The sequence below is a fragment of the Rhinopithecus bieti genome, unplaced genomic scaffold, assembly GCF_001698545.2.
Source record: "Rhinopithecus bieti isolate Rb0 unplaced genomic scaffold, ASM169854v2 scaffold_31531, whole genome shotgun sequence".
Lineage (NCBI taxonomy): Eukaryota > Metazoa > Chordata > Mammalia > Primates > Cercopithecidae > Rhinopithecus > Rhinopithecus bieti.
The window spans coordinates 17,308-42,177 of record NW_016814088.1 but is presented as its reverse complement, the minus strand read 5'-3'; the positions used below and the strand labels follow the sequence as shown (position 1 = coordinate 42,177).

General features: G+C 40.4%; 1 protein-coding gene across 3 annotated transcripts in view; it reads right to left on the bottom strand.

The window, feature by feature from the left end:
* LARS2 (leucyl-tRNA synthetase 2, mitochondrial) overlaps positions 1-24,870 on the bottom strand; it is a 163,964-nt gene that overhangs the window by 124,447 nt on the left and 14,647 nt on the right. For all 3 annotated transcript variants that reach the window (XM_017849609.1, XM_017849611.1, XM_017849610.1), the window contains 2 exons: positions 10,802-10,893; positions 8,198-8,258 (listed from right to left, as the gene is read on the bottom strand). In XM_017849609.1, coding sequence (XP_017705098.1) covers positions 8,198-8,258; positions 10,802-10,893 — 153 coding nt within the window. The remainder of the gene's footprint in view (positions 1-8,197; positions 8,259-10,801; positions 10,894-24,870) is intronic.

The following is a 24,870-nucleotide window of genomic DNA, read 5'->3' as shown; positions in this document are numbered from 1 at the left end:
GTTATACATGCATGTTTTATTCTGTGTCTATTTATGTCTAATATTTCACAGTAAAAGGAAGTTATTAAAAGTAAGTCTTGTATTTGCAAAACATTACCTAGTTTTCCGAAATTTGTTTTATTATTCATGTATGTTCTATCTTATGTCAGAAAGAATTGACGATGGGCCTGTACTTTGATTCCTATCTAATAAGGTTTGGAAGCATGATCATTCCTAAGGTTCCTTTTCCTGAATAGAAAAACAAAATCATAGACCTACGCATTCAGAAACTCTGAAGATGGGGCCAGAGATCTGCACTTTAACAAGCCCTCTTGGTGATTCTGATGCTTGCCAAAGTTTGAGAACCACTGCTGTAAGTATATGTAAAAATAATCCTTGTTGTTTTCATGGAGTAACAACCTCATCTTCAAGACCTTTTAAATACTGCTCCTGATGCACTTAAACCCCATCGTATCTGTATAACTGTGGTCTCCCATTCTATCAAATGTTGTACCTGGCTGATGTACAAGACTGAGCTGGAGGCTGGATTCAGTCAGGAAGAGAGAGATTTTGTACCCTTATTTTCTAAGGCATTTAAAAAGTAATCTAATCTTATGACAAGAAGCATTCCCTTGCAAGAAGCTGAAGCTGAGAGGGGCAACAGACCATGCCCACCAAATGTTAATAGCCAGATCCATCATCAAAACTGAGGTCTCCAAGATGAGCAAAGATCCTGTCTCCTGAAAGCACTCAACAAGCATTACGTCGGGAAATTCTATTCCATTAGCCAGAGTGTACATCCTTGATAGGGACGACCTGACTGGGCTCATGATCACCAGCTGGGACTGCGGACAAAACAAGTAACTTCCTTGAATAGCTACATTTGCTGGGCAGCCCCAGGAGACATCCCTCTTTAGTTAAGGCTGAAGGCTACGAGAACACTATCCTGGCTGAAGCGATAAAAAGCACATCTCACATGTTTTTTGACTGGCACAAAGCGGGCACAGCTCCTCATGAGGTCAACTGCAAGTGTACCATCTATTAACGAGATGTGGTCCCTGGCCTCAAGGTGACGGACTACACTACCCCTTGTGTGTCAACACCAACCATCTTAAAAATAGGTAAGCTGCCAAATCATTTCAGCTAAAACAAAGGTACTGCCTTTCCCCTCTGAACTAAAGGACAAACCTTTAGGAAAAGGTTAATTTCTGACTCTGAGGGAAAACAAGTCATCCAGAGCCGGAGATCTGCCAGACAAACTGTCTCACCTCCGTGAGCACTTGAAAGAGGACTGGGCAGATCAAACACTTCGGGTGTCTGTGACACGTTGTCAAGGCAACCAGGGCTCCAAGCTCTTGCAAAGGGAATCTTCCCCACTGAGTTTTCATGCATTCACTTGCCCTTAAGTTCTTTTTGTTTTAAGCTATTCTTTAAATTCTTTTAAGATAAAAAACAATAATGTCTTTCTATTATTCTGGAGGCTTCGTTATTAGTTCAAGCCTCCTATCAGAGGTCCAGTCCTCCATGTAAATAAGGTGTCAAGGTAGTAACGGCTTTGAAGTAATAATAATTTTCACTTTGTAATCATACAAATCATGCTGTCTTTTAAAATAAACTGAGGCAGACATGATTCAGAGTCTATATGTTTTGGATGGAAAGAGAGCACTGCTCCTAAACTACTGTAACAACATGACGGTGGGAAGAGAAGGCTAAGAGAAGTGCAGCCAATCAAACCCACAATATTAAAAAAAAAAAAAAAGAAAGAAAAAAAAAAGACACAAGAAAACCAGAGAAATTTGCAAACTGAGATTCTGTGATGCTAAGGCATTCTCATTAAGTGTTTTAGGTGTGATGATGGAATTGTGATTACACGAAAGCAAGCAAGCCAGACAGACAAGAGCCTTCATCTTAAAAGCTACATGCTGCTATATATTGTCTATTCAGCAACACCACATTCTTTACAGATGAAAATTACATGATGAAGATAAAGAAATAGAAGCAAAGATATATGGTGGCGAACATCACGAACCCCTCAATGTGCACCCTACTTGATACAGGCTATGAGGCACTAATGGACAAAACTTGGAAGGGCCTGAAGTCACCAAAAGCCTGTCCCAGTAAAAATTCTAATAGAGCATGGCTCTGATGTGGCTGTGCTGCTGACCACTTCCATTCACAAACTCTTCTGCAGCTCTGCGGATAACCACACTCTACATCGCTCTTAGCCCACATGGCTTGCAGGGAAGAGCGTGACCTCGCGTTTTGAGTTTGTTTCAGTGAAAAACGGCCTTAGGGGGCAGCTTCTACTACACTCCCTCCGGCTGATAAAGCTCCACATGGATACACTAGTCCCCCTCAATCAGGAAATGAGGGAAAATCTACAGGTACCTACGAAAAGATTCCAAAACAGACAAGAACACAGCATACCAAAGTTGTAAAAAACATTTATTACAGGAAACAAAAATAAATCTTCAAGGGCATCTCCTAGTATTTAGGAAAATTTCTGAACATATAAGGTCTACGAAGATAAATAAGATAGGAAAACAAGAAGGAAAATAGGGCATCTGGCCAAGAGGATTCAGAAAAAAAATGGGAACTGAATGAGACAAGGAAAAATAATAATAAATCTAAAAATACAAAATTAGTATTTGTACTAGAAACCATAGAAAACCACACTGATTCTACAGAAATAGAATCAGTGGTATAAAAAGCAAACATGAAAAGTTCTTCCAGAAGGGAGAGAAGAAAAAGGAGACCAAAATCATGAGAGATAGTGGTAACAATGGAAGACAACGCAATCAGTATACGGACGGTGTTGTTGAGAAAGCGCTCCTCTGAAACCGTCACAATGAAAGACCTACAACTGTGCATCAGAAGTGGTCACTGAGCACCAGGCAAAATTAAAGTAAATGAATTGACACTGAGATACACTCTGATGAAAAATGGAAAATGGCAAGGGCAAAGAAAAAACGAATAAAAAAACAAGCATCAAAATACAGATAGAAAGATTACTATATGAACAGAGACAATTCTGGCCGGCCTCAGACTTCTCCATCAAAATGCAATGGATCAGGTGGTGGTGGTAATTAAATCATGTAGTACTTAACTACACATGTAATTAAACTACACATGTAATTAAATCATGTAGAACTACTACTACTGCTGCTGCTGCTGCTGCTACTACTACTACTACTAATAGTCCTTGACGTACAATGGTTAGACCTATATTTTGACTTTACAATAGTGTGGAAGTGATACACATTGAATAGAACACCAATAAATTACATAAGATATTCAACATTCAATATTCACTATTATTACAAAATAGGCTTTGTGCTAGATGATTTTGTCCAACTGTAGGCTAATATAGGTGTTCTGAGCCTATTTAAGGTAGGCTCAAGTATTATGTTCATTAGGTTATGGGTATTAAATGTATTTTCAACTCTATGATATTTTCAACTTACAATGTGTTTATTGTGATGTAACCTCACTGCAAGTTAAGGAGAACCTATACTACTATACACACACAAATAGACACAAATGATTACATCTAAAAACTGGTGAAATCTGAATAAGACTTGCACTCTACTTATTAATAACAGTATTGTACCGAAGGCAGCTTCCTCATTTGATATTCTATTACAGTTATGTAAAATGTTATCACTGGGCAAAGCTGGGTAAAGAGCACACAGGATCTCTCTGTACTATCCTGGCAACTTCCTGTGAGCCTGTAAGTATTTTTTAAAAAGACAATAGATCAAAGTCTACTACAGAGATATGAAAGAAAAAAGATCATGAATGAAGGATTCTATATCCCAGTAAGTTGCTGTTTGTAGATGAAAGCAGCAGTCATTCTTAGTTATAAAAGTAGTCTGTGACACCTGGGCAAAGATCACACCAAACCAAGAGTTAAAACAAAGTTCTAAAAATGTTCATAAATGAAAAAATTTTAAATGAACAGTTGTCCTTTAAAAGATCTCCTCATAAACTCTGAAATTAAAGAGCATTAAAATTTAAATAATTGCTATGAATATGATTGTAAAACTGGAAACGAATATCAAATGTAATGGTTAAGAAATGATACATGGCCAGGCACGGTGGCTCACGCCTGCAATCCCAGCACTTTGGGAGGCCGAGGCAGGCGGATCACAAGGTCAGGAGATCGAGACCATCCTGGCTAACATGGTGAAATGCCATCTCTACTAAAAATATATTTTAAAAACATTAGCTGGGCGTGGTGGCGGGCGCCTATACTCCCAGCTACTCAGGAGGCTGGGGCAGGAGAATGGCGGTGGAGTTTGCAGTGAGCCAAGACGGCGCCACTGCACTCCAGCCTGGGCGACAGAGCGACATTCTGACTCAAAAGAAAAAAAAGAAATGATACATGATTAGAAAAATTGCAATGTAACAGTAAATCGGCCAAGCACAGTGGATCACTTGAGGCCAGGAATTTGAGACCAGCCTGGACAACATGGGCAAAACTCCATCTCTTCAACAGTATAAAAATTAGCCAGGTGTAGTGGTACGTGCCTGTAATCCCTGCTACTGGGGAGGCTGAGGCACAAGAATAGCTTGAACCCAGGAGGCGGAGGTTACAATGAGCTGAGATTGCACCACTGCACTCCAGCCTGGGTGACAGACTGAGACTCTGTTTAAAAAACAAAAACAAAAACAATGAAATAGTAAATCAGGACTAACATCTCAGGATATACCCCATAAAACCAACAACAAAAAAATCCCTGGAAAATAGATTTAGAAAATGGGAAATGTCAATTACCTGCTACTTTTCTTATCATACACGAGGGTCAAGAGAAATACACTGTTTTATTTTTTATGCTGATATAAATTATTTTTTAAAAGCACTCTGAAAGCTATCTTTTAGCAGATCGAATAATAGAATTAATATTTTCAAGTCTCTGTAGATAAAAGAAAACAAAATCCAAAGGCAAGACATCATTTACAAAAGAACTCTTAAACTATGTTTTAAAAGTTTAATTAGAAAATAAGTACCAGTTATGAAAATAAACACAAATAGCTTTTCACTTTCCTATTAAACACAAAGACTCCAAATTGTCCCAAAGAAGGGTTCCCTCATATATTTGCCCATCTTTTAATTTTTTAAATTAATTGTATCTATAAATGGTGTACCAATAGAAGTCAACAAGTAAAGGCTAAAAGCTTTTTTTTTTAAATGGACAAACATATCAGAAAAACAAACAACAGAAAGTGGAGATGGCACTGCTAATATCAGACAATGAGAGAAAACTTCTGTTGCCAAGTATTAAAAGCAATTGTAATTAAAACGAGTTTAGTCATGAAATAATAAATGGATCAAATGAACACAAACAGAACTTGGTGTATAATAATCGGATGAAATAACTTGGTCTACTATAAAGTTTGCCTTTTAAATCAACAAGGAGAAAGGATTGTTTGAAAAAATTTTTTAAATCAACTGGTGATTTAGAAAAAGTAGTAATTCCTTGTCTTATCTCAAATACTAAAATAATTCCAGTTAAGTGTAAAACTTAAATCACAAAGGATCAGAAGAAAATATGTTATTTGTTCTATCTCAAAGAGGGTCTTTCTAAGCACATATCTGTGTGCTAATAATATTCCACTATAAACAAAATGCAAGGCAAATGACAGACCGAGGAAAAATATTTGTAACAGAAATCATTAAAAAAAGGACAAACACGTCCTACCTATATGGGAAAATACATGATTAGACCATTCACATACTAACCCCGTTCAAATTCAAACATTCATTAAACACATGAAAAAACCTCATAATCACTAACAATAAAGGAAATACACATGAAAACAACTGTATAACTTCAGAAAGGAAATTTGTATAGCCTTTATGGAGGATAATTTGGCAATAAATACTAAACTGTTCTTGACTTGAGAATTCATTTTAAGGAAATAATAAAATATGTATATAGATGGTTCCCAACTTACGATGGCTTGCCTTAACAATTTTTCGACTTTACAGTGGTGCAATGGTGTGAAAGAGATACGCATTCAGTAGAAAGCAGTATGATACTCTTGAGATGCTGGGCATCAGCCCTGAGCCATGGCTCGCAGTTAGCCGTGCAATCAAGAGGGTAAACAACCGATACTCTGCAAAAGACTGTTGTCAGATGATTTTGCCCAACTGGAGGTTAATGTAAGTGTCCTGAGTACATTTAAGGTAGGCTAGGTGAAGCTATGATAGTTAGATGTATTACATGCCTACAATATTTTCAATTTAGGATGGGCTTATTCATTTTAGGATAACCCCATTCTAAGTCCAGGATCATCTGCACTAAGATTTCTCCCTTAAGTGTGGCGGAGGAGCACAGCAGTCATAACTTGGCCAATGGATCAGCCCAGCCTTGCCACTTGGGTGACCAGCAATAAAATAATGTCAATAAAAGTAACTGACTTTTAGAGCTTTCTAGGGATCCAAAGAGATAATAAGGTCATACCTACTCTGTACCTGGCCCATGGTAAGTGTTCAGTAACAGACAATGGTAGTAGAAGTGGTGATATATATCTACATCATTGCAATAGGGGTTCAAAATCCCTTATCTGAAATGGTGTCAGCCAAATGTGCTTCAGAATTAAGATCTTTTTGGAAATTAAAAGAAAATAGTGCATTTATCTAACTAGGTCTGGGATATTACTTGGTAATCTTACTATTCTTACAGTAAAATATATGAATATTCATTTTTAGTGAGAAATATCAGTTCAGTTCAGGTTTTACAGTCAAATAAATTACGAGAAAACTTTCAGTTTTCAGAGCTTTCTGGACTTTGGATTTGCACAAGAAGGATTGAGAATCTGCATTTATAATAGAGAAACATTAGAATCTATCTAAATGTATAGTAAGAGATAGCTTAAATACATTATGATATATTCATAGAAAGTCATTTTTTCAAATAGTTAATGAGATATAAAAATGTTCAAGACAAAAAATATATGCATATTGATTTGAACTTTGTAAATTATATAAACGTTTATAATTCCAAAATAAAAGACTGCAAATTGTTAAATTAGCCACAATATGTTCTTTATACTTTTCTGTATTTTCTAATCCTCTATGAGGATTAGGAAAACAATCTAACAACTTTTAAGTCACTTGTGGTTGATATTCCTGTGCAGGACTAGGCTAGTTATCATTCTAGAGGGTTACTGAGTCCACTTTTGCCCTCAAGGAATCAACGCTCTCATCCTGAAAGAGCTCTGGCCAATACTCAGTTCTCTCTGCCTGTGACTGTATTTCATCTCTATGAGCGATTCCCTATTGGCACCTCAGGACAACTTGACTCTGGCGTGAGGAAACAATAATTCAGGGCTTATTCAAATGTGTTTGACTTTTGTTCTTTTTCACTGTACTCATCAAATTTCAATCATTTAAGAAATTGTTGGGGGAAGGATGAGGAGCCCTCATTTGGATTTGTTCCCCTGCTTCTCATAAAGAAAATGATACAAACTTGACAGGCCCAGCAATGAAAATCCCAATTGTTTTGTGGAGTAAATGGGATGTTAAGAGGAACTGTGGCATTGGAAGGGGCCCTTTGTGGAGGAGACAAGCAACAGTCCATCCTACCCAACAGACTATTCTTCAACGTCTAAAGGCCGGGCCTTGGGCCAGAGCTTTGAAGGGCCCAGTTCACAATATGTTTGCAACACATGAGTGTTCCAAACAGCCGGGTGGTTTTCCATGAACTCCTGGTGGGTCTGGAATTCTCCACTGATTTAATGTACAGTTTGAAAGTGTCTAACATCAAATGATTATATGTGACAGAATAATTATGGGCTGTTATGAGCCTCACTTCTGAACTTGGAACAAAAGATAAATAAATGGTCAATCAATATCTATTTACCACAAGGACCAGATGGATTGATATTTAATCACTTAAACATAGATTCCAACAGTCTTTTAGAACTACTGCTTAGAACTAGAGAAATCCTTGTGCAAAGCTTTTGCCACACAGAAATCATGGCCAACTCTAAACTTAAATAGGAAGTTAACTCTCAGTTTAATCCCACAGAAAATTACTTGTTTTCAAGCAAATTATCCACTCAGGACACTTTTTTGAGGAGTGCTAATCCTTCCCTCCTGCTTCCTGCCTCCCACCCTTGCCTTCTCCCAACTCAAAGAGGAAGAGGAGTGCTCCATGCCATCAGGACCGTCCTTAAAATAACGACCTTTCAGGAAAAAGAGTTGACTTACCCTATCCCAGCTGAAACACAGTCCCAGTCGATCAAGCTGTTTCCTCATGTGTTTAATATTACTGTGAAACAATAGGAAAAAGGTTTGGTTTTTAGAGGGAGGATTAAAGCCATACACAAACTACACTTTGAGAACACAAAGGAAAACTGAAAAGTCTAAATTACACAAATGGGCTTTAAGTGTTGCTTTCCCCTAGCAGAAAAATCAACCACTAAGAATCAGCAAAAAATACCAACAGATTAGAAGACACCCATTATTTGGACACATACACAATCCATTAGAAACCACAATGGTCTCTAGCCTTGAGGACTGCCCCCTCCCCTGGCCATTCAAATAGGCAACCCCTTTGAGATGTGCACTGCTGGGCCATCCAGATGTCAATATTCTGCAAGCATTTAAGCCACATTATTTAAGCCAAGCATTTATAAGTTTAAAAGTGGCTGAAAACAAAAGGCTTAATGTATAAATTGTGGGAATCCAAAAGAAACCACACTGCTTTGTTAATCAAAATGTAAATCCTAAAACCTAAAACTATCCACCACTGAGAAATAGGGAGATAAACGGGTAAACCAACTTATAATATAACACGGAATAAAGAAATAAATCTTTTTCTCTTTCTTTTTTTAAACAAAAGGACTACTTTTGTTTGTTTGTCATTTCTACCGCATCCTCTTTTAGTTTCTAGCAGACTAAAATATGAAAACCATGAAAAGTCCTCTGTGTAATCTCTGATTAGCTAATGACAGCTTATTTAATCCAAGGCCCTATGCTAAGCACTTTGCAGAGAAGTGCTTAATCTTCATCCAATCACATGAGATAGGAACTATGACTATCCCTCTTTTACAGATAAGTAAACCAAAGCACAGATAAGTAAAGAGAAGTTAAGTAATTTGCTCAAGGTGATCTGCTGGCAAGAAGGGAAGGCAGGATTTGCACCTAGGTAGCCTGGCTCAGGGGCCATCATCTTAACCACTATTCCCTAGTAGAGAGGCTGGCAAACTTTAAAAGGGCCAGATGATGAATGCTTTCAGTTTTGTGAGCCAATCAATCTCTATCACAACTACTCAGCCCTGCAACTGTCTCACAAAAGCAGACATGGACAATATGTAAACAAATGGATTTGACTGTGTTCCAATAAAACACAGATTTACAGAAACATGTAAGGCCAAATTTAGCCCACAGGCCATAGCTTGCCAACTCCTGGTCTAGCTTATATCAAACATAAGCCATGTTTGATCTACTTTATTTGAATCATCATTTCCTCCTCTTTTTTCACTCACTAGATAAAATCTAGTGATAAAACTAATTAATCTAGAATTAAACATTACTAGAAAAGCAGAAGCTAGGGTTTAGGAATAAAAAAGAGACCTGGATGACAGAGTATGGACAGAAGTATAGTAGACATTTTTACAATGTATCCTTGGGTAAACTAGAACAAAGAGAGGTAAGAGACACTGGGTACAGGCCCTAAAACTGCCCTTCTGTCTCTCTAAGGGGTGGCATGGGGAAGGGTCCCAGGCCTTTGTGAAATGAGCTGATGCAGTGGTCCCAGAGGACTCTGCCAAGTTCTAGGGTGAGAACCTCAGGACTTTAGCAGGAGGGAGAGGAAAGAGCACAGCTGGCCCACGTGTAGTGGAAGCCTGAGGCTTGGGTGGGATTGGGAGTGTGTTCCGCCTTCGAGAAAACCACGCCCAGAATAAAGTGGCCATATATTTCTACACAGAATGCCTAAGTTCCTCTTGCTTCTGAATGGTGAAAGCAAAAAACAAACTGAATTTTCAGAGAAAAGTATAATGTAGTATTTGGATATAGTAAAACTACAGTCAAGAAGACCAGAAGCATTATAGAAATTTAACAAATGCAACCCTCTTCTTTTTCCTACCGAACGTAAATACTCAAAGGAAAAATAACTGTAAATAACAAAGCATCAAAATGAACACATGAATAAATATCCAAAACCCTCTTTGAATATTTCTTAGATAAGGATACAATGTGTTAAAAGACAAACACCAGGCTGGGCGCAGTGGCTCACGGTTGTAATCCCAGCACTTTGAGAGGACAAGGCAGGTGGATCATGAGGTCAGGAGATCAAGAACATCCTAGATAACACGGTGAAACCCCATCCCTACTAAAAATACAAAAAAATTAGCCAGGCGTGGTGGCGGGCACCTGTAGTCCCAGCACTTTGGGAGGCCGAGACGGGTGGATTACGAGGACAGGAGGTCGAGACTATCCTGACTAACACGGTGAAACCCCATCTCTACTAAAAATACAAAAAAATTAGCCGGGCGTGGTGGCGGGCGCCTGTAGTCCCAGCTACTCAGGAGGCTGAGGCAGGAGAATGGTGTGAACCCAGGAGGCGGAGCTTGCAGTGAGCCGAGATGGCGCCACTGCACTCCAGCCTGGGCAACAGAACAAGACTCTGTCTCAAAAAAAAAAAAAAAAAAAAAGAGACAAACACCAATATATACAATCCTGTTTATCTCTTGGTAAGCTGCAGTGTTTTCTTTGCTTTGCTTTCTATTTTTTATGAACAGGTTAAAAAAAATTTTTTTAAGGTTTTTGTATGCAAGTATTTGAATATGCATGCCTGTTAACATTTACCTTTGTGTCCAACTTTCTGGATGTAGATTCCTCTCGATTGCAGCATTTTCAGCAGGCAATCCAAAAGCGTCCCATCCCATGGGGTTGATGACCTAGGATCCAGAAGAGAAACATCAACCATGGCAAATCACTAAGAACTCCATTGGTATTCTCTTCTAGGGCAAACTCAGCACTCTCTCCTGCTAACATGCCTTATCCTTTGCTGCATAATTTCAGGTTATGCATCTGACAGCCAGCTGGCTACCTATGACCTAACTACAGAAGACAATTTAGAAGGTTATATGCCAAACTACCAATAAGTTACCTTTGAGGAAGTGTTTTCATGAGCACTTTTTATTTGCTTCTTCTTTTCTATAGTCTCTATATTGAACCCAAATTGTTTTTCTGAAATTATAAAGAGTTTCTTTCAGTTTCATATATATATATATACAGTATAGGCTTTCAAAATGCTCACGTCATGTCAGTATTTTTCATTTATGGAACTGTGCTGTCCAATATGGTAGCCACTAGCCACACATAGCTATTACATTTAAACTTAATTAAAATTAAATAAAATTAAAAATGCAGTTCTTCAGTCTCACCAGCCACCTTTCAAGTATGCAGCAGACACATGCGACTGTTGGACTCTGAACCAGATAGTGCAGATATTGGATATTCAAATCATGGCAGAAAGCGCTACTGGACAGCGCTGCAGAGGACACGCATAATGACCACACTGGTGGCTCTAGGCAGTCCCAGCTCTACCCAGACCTAAGAAAGTCCATCCCAACCCTCCTCAGCGGCCCGGGCCTGTCCCTTTCTCATGGCTTGCCTGAATCTAGCACACAGTCCCTCTTTAATGTACATCATTCAGCACCCTGCTCCATTTTGCTCCAGACACGAGAATTTCACGCTTCTTTCTTCTATCTCTTTCTCTCCCGATTGAGGCAACACTCTTTTGAATGGCCCACTACCCATTTCTTCCTGAAGTTCATCCCTTTCTTTCCCTTCCCCACCATGACAATGTCTCACTCTGTCACTCAGGTTGGAGCGTCTCCTGGGTTCAAGCAATTCTCCCTCCTCAGCCTCCCAAGTAGCTGGGATTACAGGTGTGTACCACCATGCCCAGCTACTGAAGTTCATCCCTTTCTTCCCTACCAGCAAGAAACGGAAACCTCCACCCTACCCAAACAGCCAGATAAATGAAAGCTAAGAAAAATACACAGGAACACAGCAGAAAAGGTATTCCAGAGAATTACTTTTGAGACCGGATAAAAGTAAGGTTTTGGACCAAGCCCTATACAGCATTTACACTAAATTTATATATATAAATATATATATATATTTTAGACAGAGTCTTGCTCTGTTGCCCAGGCTGGAGTGCAATGGCACAATCTCAGCTCACTGTAACCTCTGCCTCCCAGGTTCAAGTGATCCTCCTGCCTGAGCCTCCCTAGTAGCTGGGATTACAGGCACACACCACCACGCCTGGCTAATTTTTGTATTTTTAATAGAGATGGGGTTCCACTGTGTTGGCCAGGCTGGTCTCGAACTCCTGGCCTCAAGTGATCCACCTGCCTCGGTCTCCCAAAGTGCTGGGATTACAGGAGTGGCCACTGAGCCCGGCCTAAAATAGCCAATATTTTAAAATTAATTGCAAACCACTAGCTATGCTTTTGGTATAAGAAATGTTCCATGTGTAGGTTCCTCTTTTCTCCTCAGTTTCGTCATCTGTAAAATGGGGATGATAGCATAACTACCTCACTGGATTACTGTGAAGATTAAATGAGTTAATTTAAGAAAAGCAGGTCGCGCGCGATGGCTCACACCTGTAATCCCAGCACTTTGGGAGGCCAAGGCAGGCGGATCATGAGGTCAGGAGATCGAGACCATCCTGGTTAACACGGTGAAATCCTGTCTCTACTAAAAATACAAAATTAGCCGGACGCGGTGGCACATGCCTGTAGTCCCAGCTACTCAGGAGGCTGAGGCAGGAGAATGGCATGAACCTGGGAGGCGGAGCTTGCAGTGAGCCAAGATTGCGCCACTGCGCTCCACACTCCAGCCTGGGCAACAGAGCAAGACTCCGTCTCAAAAAAAAAAAAAAAAAGAAAAGAAAAGTGCCAGGAATAGTGCCTGCCACGCAGTAAAGTGCTGTATGTAAGGCCACTAGTATTATTATTTCTAAAGAATACTGCTCTCTAATCACCTTCTAGAAGATATTTTCATTCTCCAAAGAACAAGGAATCACAAATCTTCAAGACAGAGAAGCTTTTGAGATATATCCTCTACCCCCAACCCCTTATTTGACTGTTCAAGCAACTGTGGCCCAGCAGGAGTGAGTAGCCTAGAAGCAATTACCTTAAGCAAGCACAGACCAGTAAGGCATTCTTGTCTGCAAATGAGTGGTCAGTTGCAGCTGAGCCGGCAGCCTCACTATCAAGTTCTCTCAAACTAACTACGTGCCAGGAGCAGGAAAAATGGTTTGACACATCTGCTGTGACATCAGGGGACAGTCTCAGGAAGCCAGGCTCCCTGACCCTATCAGGAAAGACACCCTGTTTACAAAATTCAGTCCCCTGCCATTCTCTGAAACTAAATCCAGCCACAAAATCACAGACGCCACTTCTTTCCGAAGCCTGCCTGTGGGGAAGGACTGACCAAGAAGACTCTCGTATTTCTATTATAGAAAACAGCCCATTCCAGTTGACCCTCTTATGTCCTATCAAGTTCATGGGCTGTCAACCTGGGGTTTTTATTTTGCTGCCTTTTTTTTTTTTTAAGAGACAGGGTCTTGTTTGGTTGCCCAGGCTGGAGTGCAGTGGCGCCACAATTAGCTCACTGTAACCTCTAACTCCTGGCTGCAAGCTATCCTTCTGCCTCCCAAAGTGCCAGGATTACAGGCATAAGCCACTGCCCCCGGTCCCTTACTTTGCTTTTTGATCATGCAGAGAAGCTGGGCTTATGTTCACACACATTTCCTTAAAATAATGACGAATACTCAGAGGCACTTACTGGCACCACCTCACCACACACGCATATCGGAATGGGACATTTTCAACTAAAGAAATAGGTCTTGTTTTCTTCCATAATTATATATTCACCATAATTTGGTAAGTAGAGAAAAACAGAAGAAAATAAGACTCACCTGTTATTCTACCATACAGCCATACATACCAGTTACATGTGGTCAATTTGTATCCAATGTTTAAAAATTGAGAATATATGATTTATATATGTATTTTTATCTCCTGTTTTTTCACTGTACATGCTATCAATGCATTCTGTTAGTGACTGCTTTGGCCAGCTATATTTGTTTTCCTAAAAGTTATTTCCATTTTTCACCATTATAAAAAAGGCCAGGATGAACACTCTTGGGCATAAATCTTTGTATATACACTTAACATTTCCTTTAGAAAAATTTCTAGAAGTGCAACTACAGGGTAAAAGGGTATGAAGAATTTTAAGACGTTTGACATATACAGCCAAATGACATTCCCAGAAAGACTGCAGCAAACCACACTTCCACATGCATATGAGCACCTGGAGTTTTCCTCCATCTTTATGTCCAGCTCAAGGACTCTCCAAGGTACACACTAGTACTACCCACTGGCCACCTCTGCCTCAGGTCCCATAAGCACTTACACTTCAGAGTGTCCCAACCTAGGTGCATCTTGCAATCCCAGTCACCAGATCTGTTCTCTTCTAAGCCCCTGTCTTAGAAGGCAGCAATAAGAGAACACGCATACCCCTTCCAGTGGTTGGAGTCACTTACCTTAAAGGCATACTTCCATTATGCACATTAATATTTTTAAGTTGTTTTTTAGTAGTCTGATGAAACAATTCCATCTAAAGAACTGAGACCATCTCTCTAAAATAGACCTGCTCTTACTCCTTTGGCTAGTGCACAGGAAATGCTAACAAAGGCTTGTTCTCCAGGAGCCTGTTGAGGGCAAAGGTCCTAAATCCAACTCTGCCCATTTACTATCAGTGGAGCCTGAGGCACATTACTTATTCTGAGTCTCAACTGTAAGTGGTGACTGAAAGCAGCCACATTGAATTATTGAGCATGATATGTTCATGGTGTCCGTGGCGCATCTAGCATGGTGCCCAGCACAGCACAGGCACCCAATAAACGGCAGCACTTGCTGCTGTGGCCGCTGCGGCTGTCTGCTTTCTTGACCTTGAGCATCTCACAGCATTGCACATCACTGATTACCTTGCCACAATTTCAGCCTCCATCTCTTTGGCCACATTTAATATAGTTGCTTTCTGACAAGAGGATGGAAGATATTAATACCTGAATCTCACACAGATCCTCACACATACATGTACATTCCTAAGGGTGGGTTACTTCTGACAAGCCTCTGCAGAAAGTTGGTGCTGGGCATTGGAAGTTCTTACCCAAACCAAACAGACCACGCAGGCTCAAAGGGCCAGTCAAGTACTTGGCCCCCTTTTCAGTAAAAGAGGCCCAGCAGTTCTTCTTTCCTGAATAATTAATGATTGACATCAGGTGCTTCGATTAAAAGCAGCCCGGCTGTTCTTGCCACAGCTGATTGGACCAGAAGCAGTCCATCAGCAGAAGGCAGCCATCTGTGCACTGGAAGGACGGGGCCTGCTTCCAATTGCCCCAGGCAAAGACTCTGCCCTACAGTAGACTTTGCCATATTGAAGGTGGTGGTGGATGTGACCCACTCACAACTGCTTTCTGGAAGGGATATGTGCTTAGTGAACAAGCAGTCCTGTGGACCTCTCAAGCTTGCTGTTGCCCCAGGGGAGGCTGGCTTGCCACATCCTATGCTGCATTTCCCAGTCTTGGGAATCTGGGACACCTTGGATTTCCAGGCTGGGATGATCCCAAGCTACTATCTTCAATTTCTGCATCCACACCCATCCTGAGGTCAGTCAGACTAGGCTGCTTTTCTTTTTACATAAGTTGATGTTTTTTTCAAATTACAAACATAATACAAGCTTAATTTAACAAATGAAATGGCACAATACAATGATAAATAAAGGCAAAGTTGATTTTTAACTCCTGGTCACTACTCGTCAATGATGTAACCAATAATGCCAGCCTTTGTTTCCTTCCACATCTATCTCCCCACTCAAATACATATATACAAATATATGTACACATACATAGGAGCCTGCTTATTTGTTTTCACGAAAATAAAACCTTTGCAGAGAAAGGGTAATGCTTACAGACTCTTGGTGGGAGCGTAAATTGGTTCAACCACTGTGGAAACTAGTGTAGGGATTCTTCAAAAAGCTGAAAACAGAATTACCATTTGACCCAGCAATCCCATTACTGGGTATATACCCAAAGGATTATAAATTGTTCTGTCATACAGACACATCCACACGTATGTTCACTGCCACGCTATTCACAATAGCAAAGACTTGGACTCAACCTAAATGCCCATCAATGGTAGACTGGATAAAGAAAATGTGGTACATTTACAGCATAGAATACTATGCAGCCATAAAAAAAAAGAACAAGATCATGTCCTCTGCAGCAACATGGATGGAGCTAGAGGCCATTATCCTCAGCAAACTAATGCAGGCCAAAAAACAAATACCACATGTTCTCACTTACAAGTGGGAGTTAAATGATAAGAACATATGGACACAAAGGGGAACAACAGACACTGGGGCCTACCTGAGGGTGGTGGGTGGGAGGAGGGAGAGGAGCAGAAAAAATAACTATTGGGTACTAGGCTTAGTACCTGGGTCACAAAATAATCTAGGTATAAACTCTGGCATGAGTATACCTATATAACCGGCACATGTACTCCCAAACCTAAAATAAAAATTTTTTTTTAAAGTTAAAAGATTATTTTAAAAGAGAAAGGAAATAGAAATGATTATACACATTATTTTATGGGCTTTTTTCATTTAACACTATATCAGGGACATCTGTACAAAATATGTACGTGCACATTGTGGGAGCTCAGTCAGGCTGGAGGGAAAAACTTTAAGATGAAGTTATAGGATATAGACACAAATCTTCTTGGAAGGCTGGAAGGTTTTGCAAAAGTCTCAGGATAGGGTTATGGCTGAAAGCAGCCTAATCCTTGAGTAAATGGCTTAAAAGTAGGTATAAAGGAATGTAGAACAGCTTATCTAAATAGCTTGTTTACTCATGTGGTCCTAAGACCAACCTTTGCTCTCTACTCAGGGTGTTGGCAACCAGGTCAATTATCCTATAGTGGTGTTTACTCAAAGCTTTTGTCATTAAATGTATGCTGAATAAATGCTAGCAGGGCCAGTGAGTCAGGACCTCGGCTGCAAGTCTTTACAGCACTCTCCTTGGAGTCTGTAAGTGGCCCAGATGCTCAGCCAGACTGACAGGCATAATATCTGTGTCAGTGTAGGTTATTCATTTGTTGCTAGGTCAGGGTCTGTGGGTTAAACCCCCACAGTGCATATATGCCTTTTCTAAAAATTCTAATATTCCCTGAGTATATCCATTCTATGCAGTTTTATGAAACTGACTGGACATATCCCAATTCAGTCGAGACTTGAGGTCTCTTTTCCTCTTACTAAATGTGGCAGGCCCAAAGTGTTTCACCCTCTCAAACAGCATCTTCCCCTTCTAGGAAACTGTTCTGCATCCAACTTAATACAGTGTTAGTGCAAACTGCCAATCTTAAAAACCCATCCCCCTCGCTACAGAGAGAGGCAAGTGCCTGAATCCTTCCCAAGACAGCTCTAGGCTATACGGAGTAAAGCGGAACGCTGGAGGAAGAGAGGACTCTCTTTTCTCCTTGGTCAGAAGCCATAAGGGCTTCAGGTGGCTCTGCCCCCCAGCTTGTAGAAATGTCTGAGAAAATAAAGCTGGCACGTGGAGAGAAGCAGAAATAGGAAATGGAGAGAGAGACTGGGGAAATTGGTGTACATCAAGGACCTAGTCCCAATACCCATTGGGCCCAGCTCCTACATTTCCTTTGATTCTGTGAGTTTCAGGATCTGTTAAAAAAAAAAAAAAAAAAGGCTCCCTTTTTGCTTAAGCTGGTCTAAGCTGGGTTTTTAGTCCATGGTAGACAAGAATCATAAATAAAACAAACCCTGTTTAGGCTACAATTTTCACTTGAATATCCACAGATGACAAACATTCTTCCAAATTTGCTACTAAGTTCTGCAATTCTTTTCTTTTCCTTTTAAATTTCAAAAGCAAAAAAAAAAAAAAAAAGAATCCATTGCTGGGAATATGGATATGGGAATACTAGAAAGTTCTGCAATACTTCCAAGGACAACACCTGAGCAGCTTCCAGCTGTGCTTTAAATTCTCCTAGGGCTGTGTCACTGGCAGAATAATGTTAACTGTTGTGTAACTGTTCCACAAGAAAGGGGAGAAACTTAATTACCACTTGGTTTCTTTGTCAGAACTGCCAAAATGGCACCAATTCAATGTTTCTGCCTATTAACATTCTGTTAGGTGCCGTCCATATTTTTAAATAAAGGCAATACAGAGACTGTCACAAAAACCAGCCTTGATTTACATAATATACTTATTCATTTCTATTTTTGTTTTCAGATAGAATTAACATGGAAAGATATTCTTAGCTTACATGTTATCTAAGCTGTCTATGAAAATAAAGTTAGAAAAATCTTAAAGTTTCTTAATATTTCAGATTCTTACCAAAATTAACAAAAAAACAAATGTTTGCCCTAGAGAGATTAACAGAATCAGATTGTGGGAAGGCCTTTTTGCATCTTGAAATCAGAATTGTTCTTTCCACCATGAGCCAAAGCATTGGAATTATGTCTCTGTGAGCCAAATTTCCACAAAATTGGAAAGGGTCTCTTTGTTTCTATACCCTGGGTTCCCAGAGCCCAGTGACCAAGTGCAAAGCTCACTTTTGTTCTATAAGATGATTCACCACTGTCAAGGGGGAAACAAAGTGAAGACCTACAACAGGATTATAAAATACCAAAGCTTGTCTCTTCCCCCACAGAGAGCAGCTTCTATTTTTTGGTCAAGTTGTTATGGCCTATTTACGTGAAAGACAATGGGTCAGGTGCTTCCTTTGCAAGCCTTGTACATGTCTCGTGCAATGTTCGGATCAAATACCTCTAGATACATGGTGCACTTTCTTGCCCTTGATTTCTCTATGGCCAAGACTGTCAATTCACTGGGAAGAACTCCAAACTCTCCTTTTAGGTTTTAAATTTTCAATTCCTTTCTTTCTATCACAGTAACTTATTTTAATCCATCCGCAGTTGAAAAAGTAACTGAACTGAACTGAACTTACAGCTCACATGTGCTAACTAGGCAATTTCCCTAAAAAAAAAATAAAAATAAAAATTATTGGCATCTCTATTTATACGCTTGAGCCCACCTGAACCCTCTCAACTTTCTAGAAGTTAACTTCTTGGACATGAGTGCATTCTGCAGCTTCAGAACATTTTTTCCACATATTGTATTTTTAAAAACATCTACTGAAAATATACTTTGAAATATATATCATGTCAATTTGGAAAGACAGGAATGTGACATCACAGAGGGTGGCAGAAGACTGCTAATGATAATTTTGAAATAATAAATGTAATACTACTCAGAGACGGAATCAAGAAAAAGTACCAGTAGCTATAACTTGGAAATCCATAAAATAAACTTCCGAAGTCTGAGAAAGCATCATTTCCACCTGGTTCGTATAACAAATACTCTACATATTTAAAGTTGAGTGGGAAGCCAAGGAAACGAGTGAATCTACCTAGCAATTTGGAAGGGCAGGACATTACCACAACCTCTGGACTGCAGAGACAAAGTAAGAAAGCAGAGTTAATAAAGCCCAAAGGCTGATCTCAGCTGCAGAAGCTCAAACAGGCTGGACTGCCCAGATGGAGCTAGATTAGCGAAGACCAAACCAGGGCAGAGAGAGAGAGAGAGAGAGATAAAGAGAGGGAGAAATTTTCTGGCCTCTCCCTTTCTCCTGTCCTCCAATGTTACTAGGATTTCCTATTGTTGAAAACCAGGAGGGGGCCAGCTTGGGAACCTGACCTGCAGGAGTCAGCCCTTCTGCCATACAAAAAGCAAGGGATGGATCTAACAGCAAACTGGTCAAGGACCAGCACAAGAACACTAACAGGACTGCATAACCTGCCTCACTTTGAGATCAGAGAGAAGTGGGGGCCAGCTGTTACCATGGAAGACCAGGAGTTACTGATGACAGAAACACAGGGGTCAGAGCCCTGGCCAGGGGGCAAGGCCTGGCAATCACATGGCCATGGCACACCCTGGCGGGGCCTTCTGCCCTCCCCTGCCCTGCTCCAGGGTGAGCCTTGTGTCTCGGAGTTGGCAGGCAGGATGGACAGCAAGCAAACTAGAAGAAGTAGAAGAAAGGGATGCAGGAGAAAACACAGTTCCATATAACATACAGAGAAGGCTCTAAAGGCATATAACCTGGAAAATGCCGGAGGTTATTGCCTGGTGTGAGGGCTTGATGCAGAAATGGGTGCCCAAAGGGGACTACAGCCTTATCTATGTTGTATTTCTTTTTCTTATAGGGGGAATATGGAAATTTATGTACAATTTTAAAATATATTTTTTAAAAGAAGGAATTACTTTAAAGAGGCAAGAGACAGTTGTCATCCGACACAAGAAGTAAGACTGAGTAGAGTTTGGAGATGGAAGAGAAGGAAGCCCAGGCAGCTGGTCATCTGCCTTCCCAGTAGAGAGGGAAGTAATGTAACTGTTACTATGAAAGGGCCAAACAGTTCCCTAGGGATTACCAGATTTCTCTGCCTTTCATCAAAACAAAATTTTATATTTGAAACCAATTCAGCTTCCAATTGAGACCAACCATGGTTACTGCTTCTCCAAAAACTGCTATTTTTAGGTTGTCGTGGTGTCTTTGGAGTATGTTCAACACTTCTTATTTCCAAGAAATGAGAAACACAATATTTAATTTTGTTTAGCAAGTGTAATAACTCACCATTATTACAGATTGGGGATAAAAATCAAGTGAATACTTCAGATTATAAAAACCAAATGACAGTACCTAGGCCCAAAGCAGCAGACCTCCTCTGGGAATGTGGAGGGATGTGTCAGGCAAATAAACCAGCCAGTTTCCAATCAAGGCACTGGACCAGCAGTTCATTCTCTCCTTGGAAGGACATCTGAGACAATATGCCCTGGAAATTCACTATCTACTTTCGGATGCTACAGAGATTTGCAAATCTGAAAACTAAATGCCATGCTATGCACTCTCCGGGCACTTCATAAACACTTGTTGACTGACTGGCAAACTGAAAACTGATGGAATGTACATTATCGTTTACTAGCTAAGAACTTCCCTTGCTTCCTGATATTTGTGGATAATTACATTATGATTATGCAGCTGCCAGACACATAGCCTCAATTTTCTTCCTCCTCCACAGTGAATAACAAAAAGGCCCAAGCAGAAAACTCCTCTACTTGGGCAATGCCTGGTGGCTTTTTGCCTGAGACAAATTAATCCAAGCCCAACTCTGTGAGGGGGACTTGGCACCTTGATGCTTTTATCACCCGGCTTCTGGACCAGAAGGTGCTGGGGAGACCTGCTGAGGTGGGAGGTGGGGAATTTTATTTTCCAACCATCTGTGCATACAACATATGAAAACACAACAAAATCACCATATGGAGCTAAGTTTTAAATATGTCATCAGGCATTCTATGAGTTTAAGAAGAAACCCATTGGCAGTACAGCCTTTTCTGATTACTGAAAGAGAATAATTTATCTCTGGTTTCAAATGGCCCCTGCTCAAACATCCAAACCTCAGGACTCTCTTTTTATTGCTACTATTAATTGGGTTACACTTGAAAATTGCATATTGTTTTTAGAGGGTTTTCTCAGTGAACATCTCACATACACAAACCTCACAACAAATCCATGATGTGGGTAGGGCAGACACCATCACCGCTTTGACGAACCCCCTGCTTCCTAATTGATTCATCACCCCCAAACCACCTGCCCCTCCACGTACACAGTCCACATCTAATCTGTGTGTGTCTGCTCAGCTGCTTGTGACCTTTAGCATTCTTCTCATTTCAATGGATATATTTTTGAACCTAGAGAACCATGTCCATTTGGCTCTGTGGAGCATCCGATCCCATTCATCTAAGTGCCAAATCTGGGAGAGCACTTGCATCAGAACTACCTGAAATACACATCAGAACTACCTGAAATGCTTATTTAAATACCAATTCCTGAGCCTCACCCTGGACTATATCGCAACCTGCCTTTTTAGCAAACTCTTCAGGGGATCATTACGCAGCCTAAGGTTTAAGAATCACGGACACACAGAGAAATGTTTACAGAGCATAAATGGTTGGATGCTAAACTTGATGGCAACAACTTCATGCTCTGGGCAATGTTTCTCAAATTCCACAGGCTCCAGTTGAGAGGTCTGCTAGTCTCCCTGATGGTTTCTAAATGTATACTTTTACATCAATAATTTTTAAAAAGATTACCCAAGATAAGAATATTCTGGGTCATCTAGATCACCTTAGGTGGGGGTCACTGGAGCTGCTCACAAACATTTTGATCCTCCTCACCATCCTGGCACATGGTGGGAATATTCTTTACCCTCTTTGAGGTTGGATGTGGCCATGTCAATGGAAGTGAGTTGAGTCCAAGTGGAAGATTTAAGAGCCAGTGGGGATTCACTATACCCCCTTCTCCCAGTCACAGAGATGGGGAGGCACTCACTGAGGTAAGAACAGCCATCATCCAGGTCCTGACTACCTTGAACTGAGCCCTCCTGCTAGGCATGTAGCAAAAGCAAGAAATGAAATTGTTGTTGTTGTAAGCCACTGAGATTTGGGGATTTTTTATTACAGCAGCATGGTCTAATTTTTCCTGATAGATAAACCTGATCACCAAGAACTAGCATGAATTGGGTGTCTGGGGTTGCCTTTGTATTTATAATCATCTAAATGTCAAGTAATCATCTAGAATGACAGTTTAACTTTTAATTCAATATTTACCAATCTTGAGCCCAAGGATTTTGTCACTGGGATTCGTGAGTTCTAAAGTTTGAGAAACATTATTCTGGGCTATAGATGCACAATGAACACTTAGTTCAGACTTAAATAAAGGAGTTGTGTGCTTTTAAACACATCCATTGAATCAATCAACTCACAAACAGTTGAGGCTTATCAGATTATAAACTCCTTGGGAACAAAGGACCTTATAGGCTGTAGACCTAAAAACATATTAGTTACATTTGACCATTAAAAACTTGACATGATGATTGGGTGTGGTGGCTCATGCCTGTAATCCTAGCACTTTGGGAGGTCAAGATGGGAAGACTGCTTGAGGCCAGGAGTTCGAGACCAGCCTGGTCCACATAGCGAGACCCCATCTTGTATAAAGAAAAAAAAAAAAAAAAAAAACTTGACCTGCTAACACAAAATAAGTTAGAAAGACCTTCCCTGCCGCTGAAAAGCTTATATTATTGGGCAGATAAAACAACACGTGGATGACATATAGACTTCCCTAGTTTGTGGTTCTGACTATAAGCGCTAAATTATTTCGTGACAAATGTGAACTGGAGAATTGAGGGATAGGTTTATGGTAGATGTAAGAATTTAAATGGACTTTGAAAGATCGCAAGGACTGGCTGGGCACAGTGGCTTACACCTGTAATCTCAGCATTTTGAGAGGCCGAGGCAGGTGGATCACCTGAGATCAGGAGTTCTAGACCAGCCTGGCCAACATGGTGAAACCCTATCTCTACTAAAAATATAAAAATTAGCCAGGTGTGGTGGCATGTACCTGTAATCTCAGCTACTCGAGAAGCTGAGGCAGAAGAATTGCTTGAACCTGGGAGGCAGAGATAATGCTGTTCTTAGAACTATTTCATATATCTCCATTCAAGAATAAAGCTGGTGCTCAATGATTATTTACTGACTGAATTAATCAATACATGTGGCAGACCCTGTTTGGCAGTCCAAGATTAGATATTCCTTCCCTGCTTAGAGTGAGGATCGTTAAACTTGACTTGAGTCCAAGTCTATTCAATCTCAGGGACCAAGCCTGACATTAGGCAGGAAAGATTTTAAAATGACAAGGAAGCTCAACAGACTTTCTTTCACATTACTGACAATGAAACAAAGATTTCTGTTTCTCTTTTGCCACATCACTTAAAAATGGCCAGACAAGTTTTCACCAGATTTGGTGGTTGTATCTGAGATGCTGTGACTTAAATATGAATTACAAAAATTAATAAGAAATTAATTTCAGGAAAACTTAGAGAACACCCTGAAAAGAGGGCTTGTCATCTTAAACTCAGCAACTGAAACTGTGAAACAAAAAGACAGCCTTAGGTATCTGCTGATCACACAGACTAAGAAACCATCAACCAAATAACAAATAGTGGTTTCAACCATAAGAAGCAAATCAAGCCACAGGATGGATATTATGAATTGCAGGATTCATTTATTAAATGGTGACAAATCACCTTCCTAAGCAGCTCTGAGGAATCAGATCAGTGTAAATAATAATTACAGCTATCACTTATGGGATTATTATGTGCCAGATACAAGCACTAGCTCATCTAATCCTCATAACCCTGTGAGGAATAAAGTATGGTTATCCCTATGTTAAAGATTAAGAAAGTGGGATACAGAGACATTAAATGACTCTGCAGAGTCACTTGGCTAGAAACTGGTAGGTTCCAATCCAGGTTTTTCAATTTCTGGGTCTAGCCTGACCTTAGGCTTCAGATATGGTAGGAGGACTCCTTGTCTTTTGGGTCTGAGCTGCCTGCAAGGGTACCAGTTCCTCTGGGCCTGGGGCTCTGCCTTGAGCCTCCTCTGTAATATCTCATCCCATCCAAGGAAATTAGAATCCCACCTACAACCCCCTCAACCACCTGTTTTGCTAACAGGCTTCCCTGCACCCTATCATAAATGTACAGTTTTGCTGTAAAAGCTTAGCTGTCCCAAGGCAGGCGGATCACCTGAGGTCAGGAGTTTGAGACCAGCCTGACCAATGTGATGAAACCCCGTCTCTACTAAAATACAAAAATTAGCTGAGTGTGGTGACGGGTGCCTGTAATCTCAGCTACTTGGGAGGCTGAGGCAGGAGAATTGCTTGAAC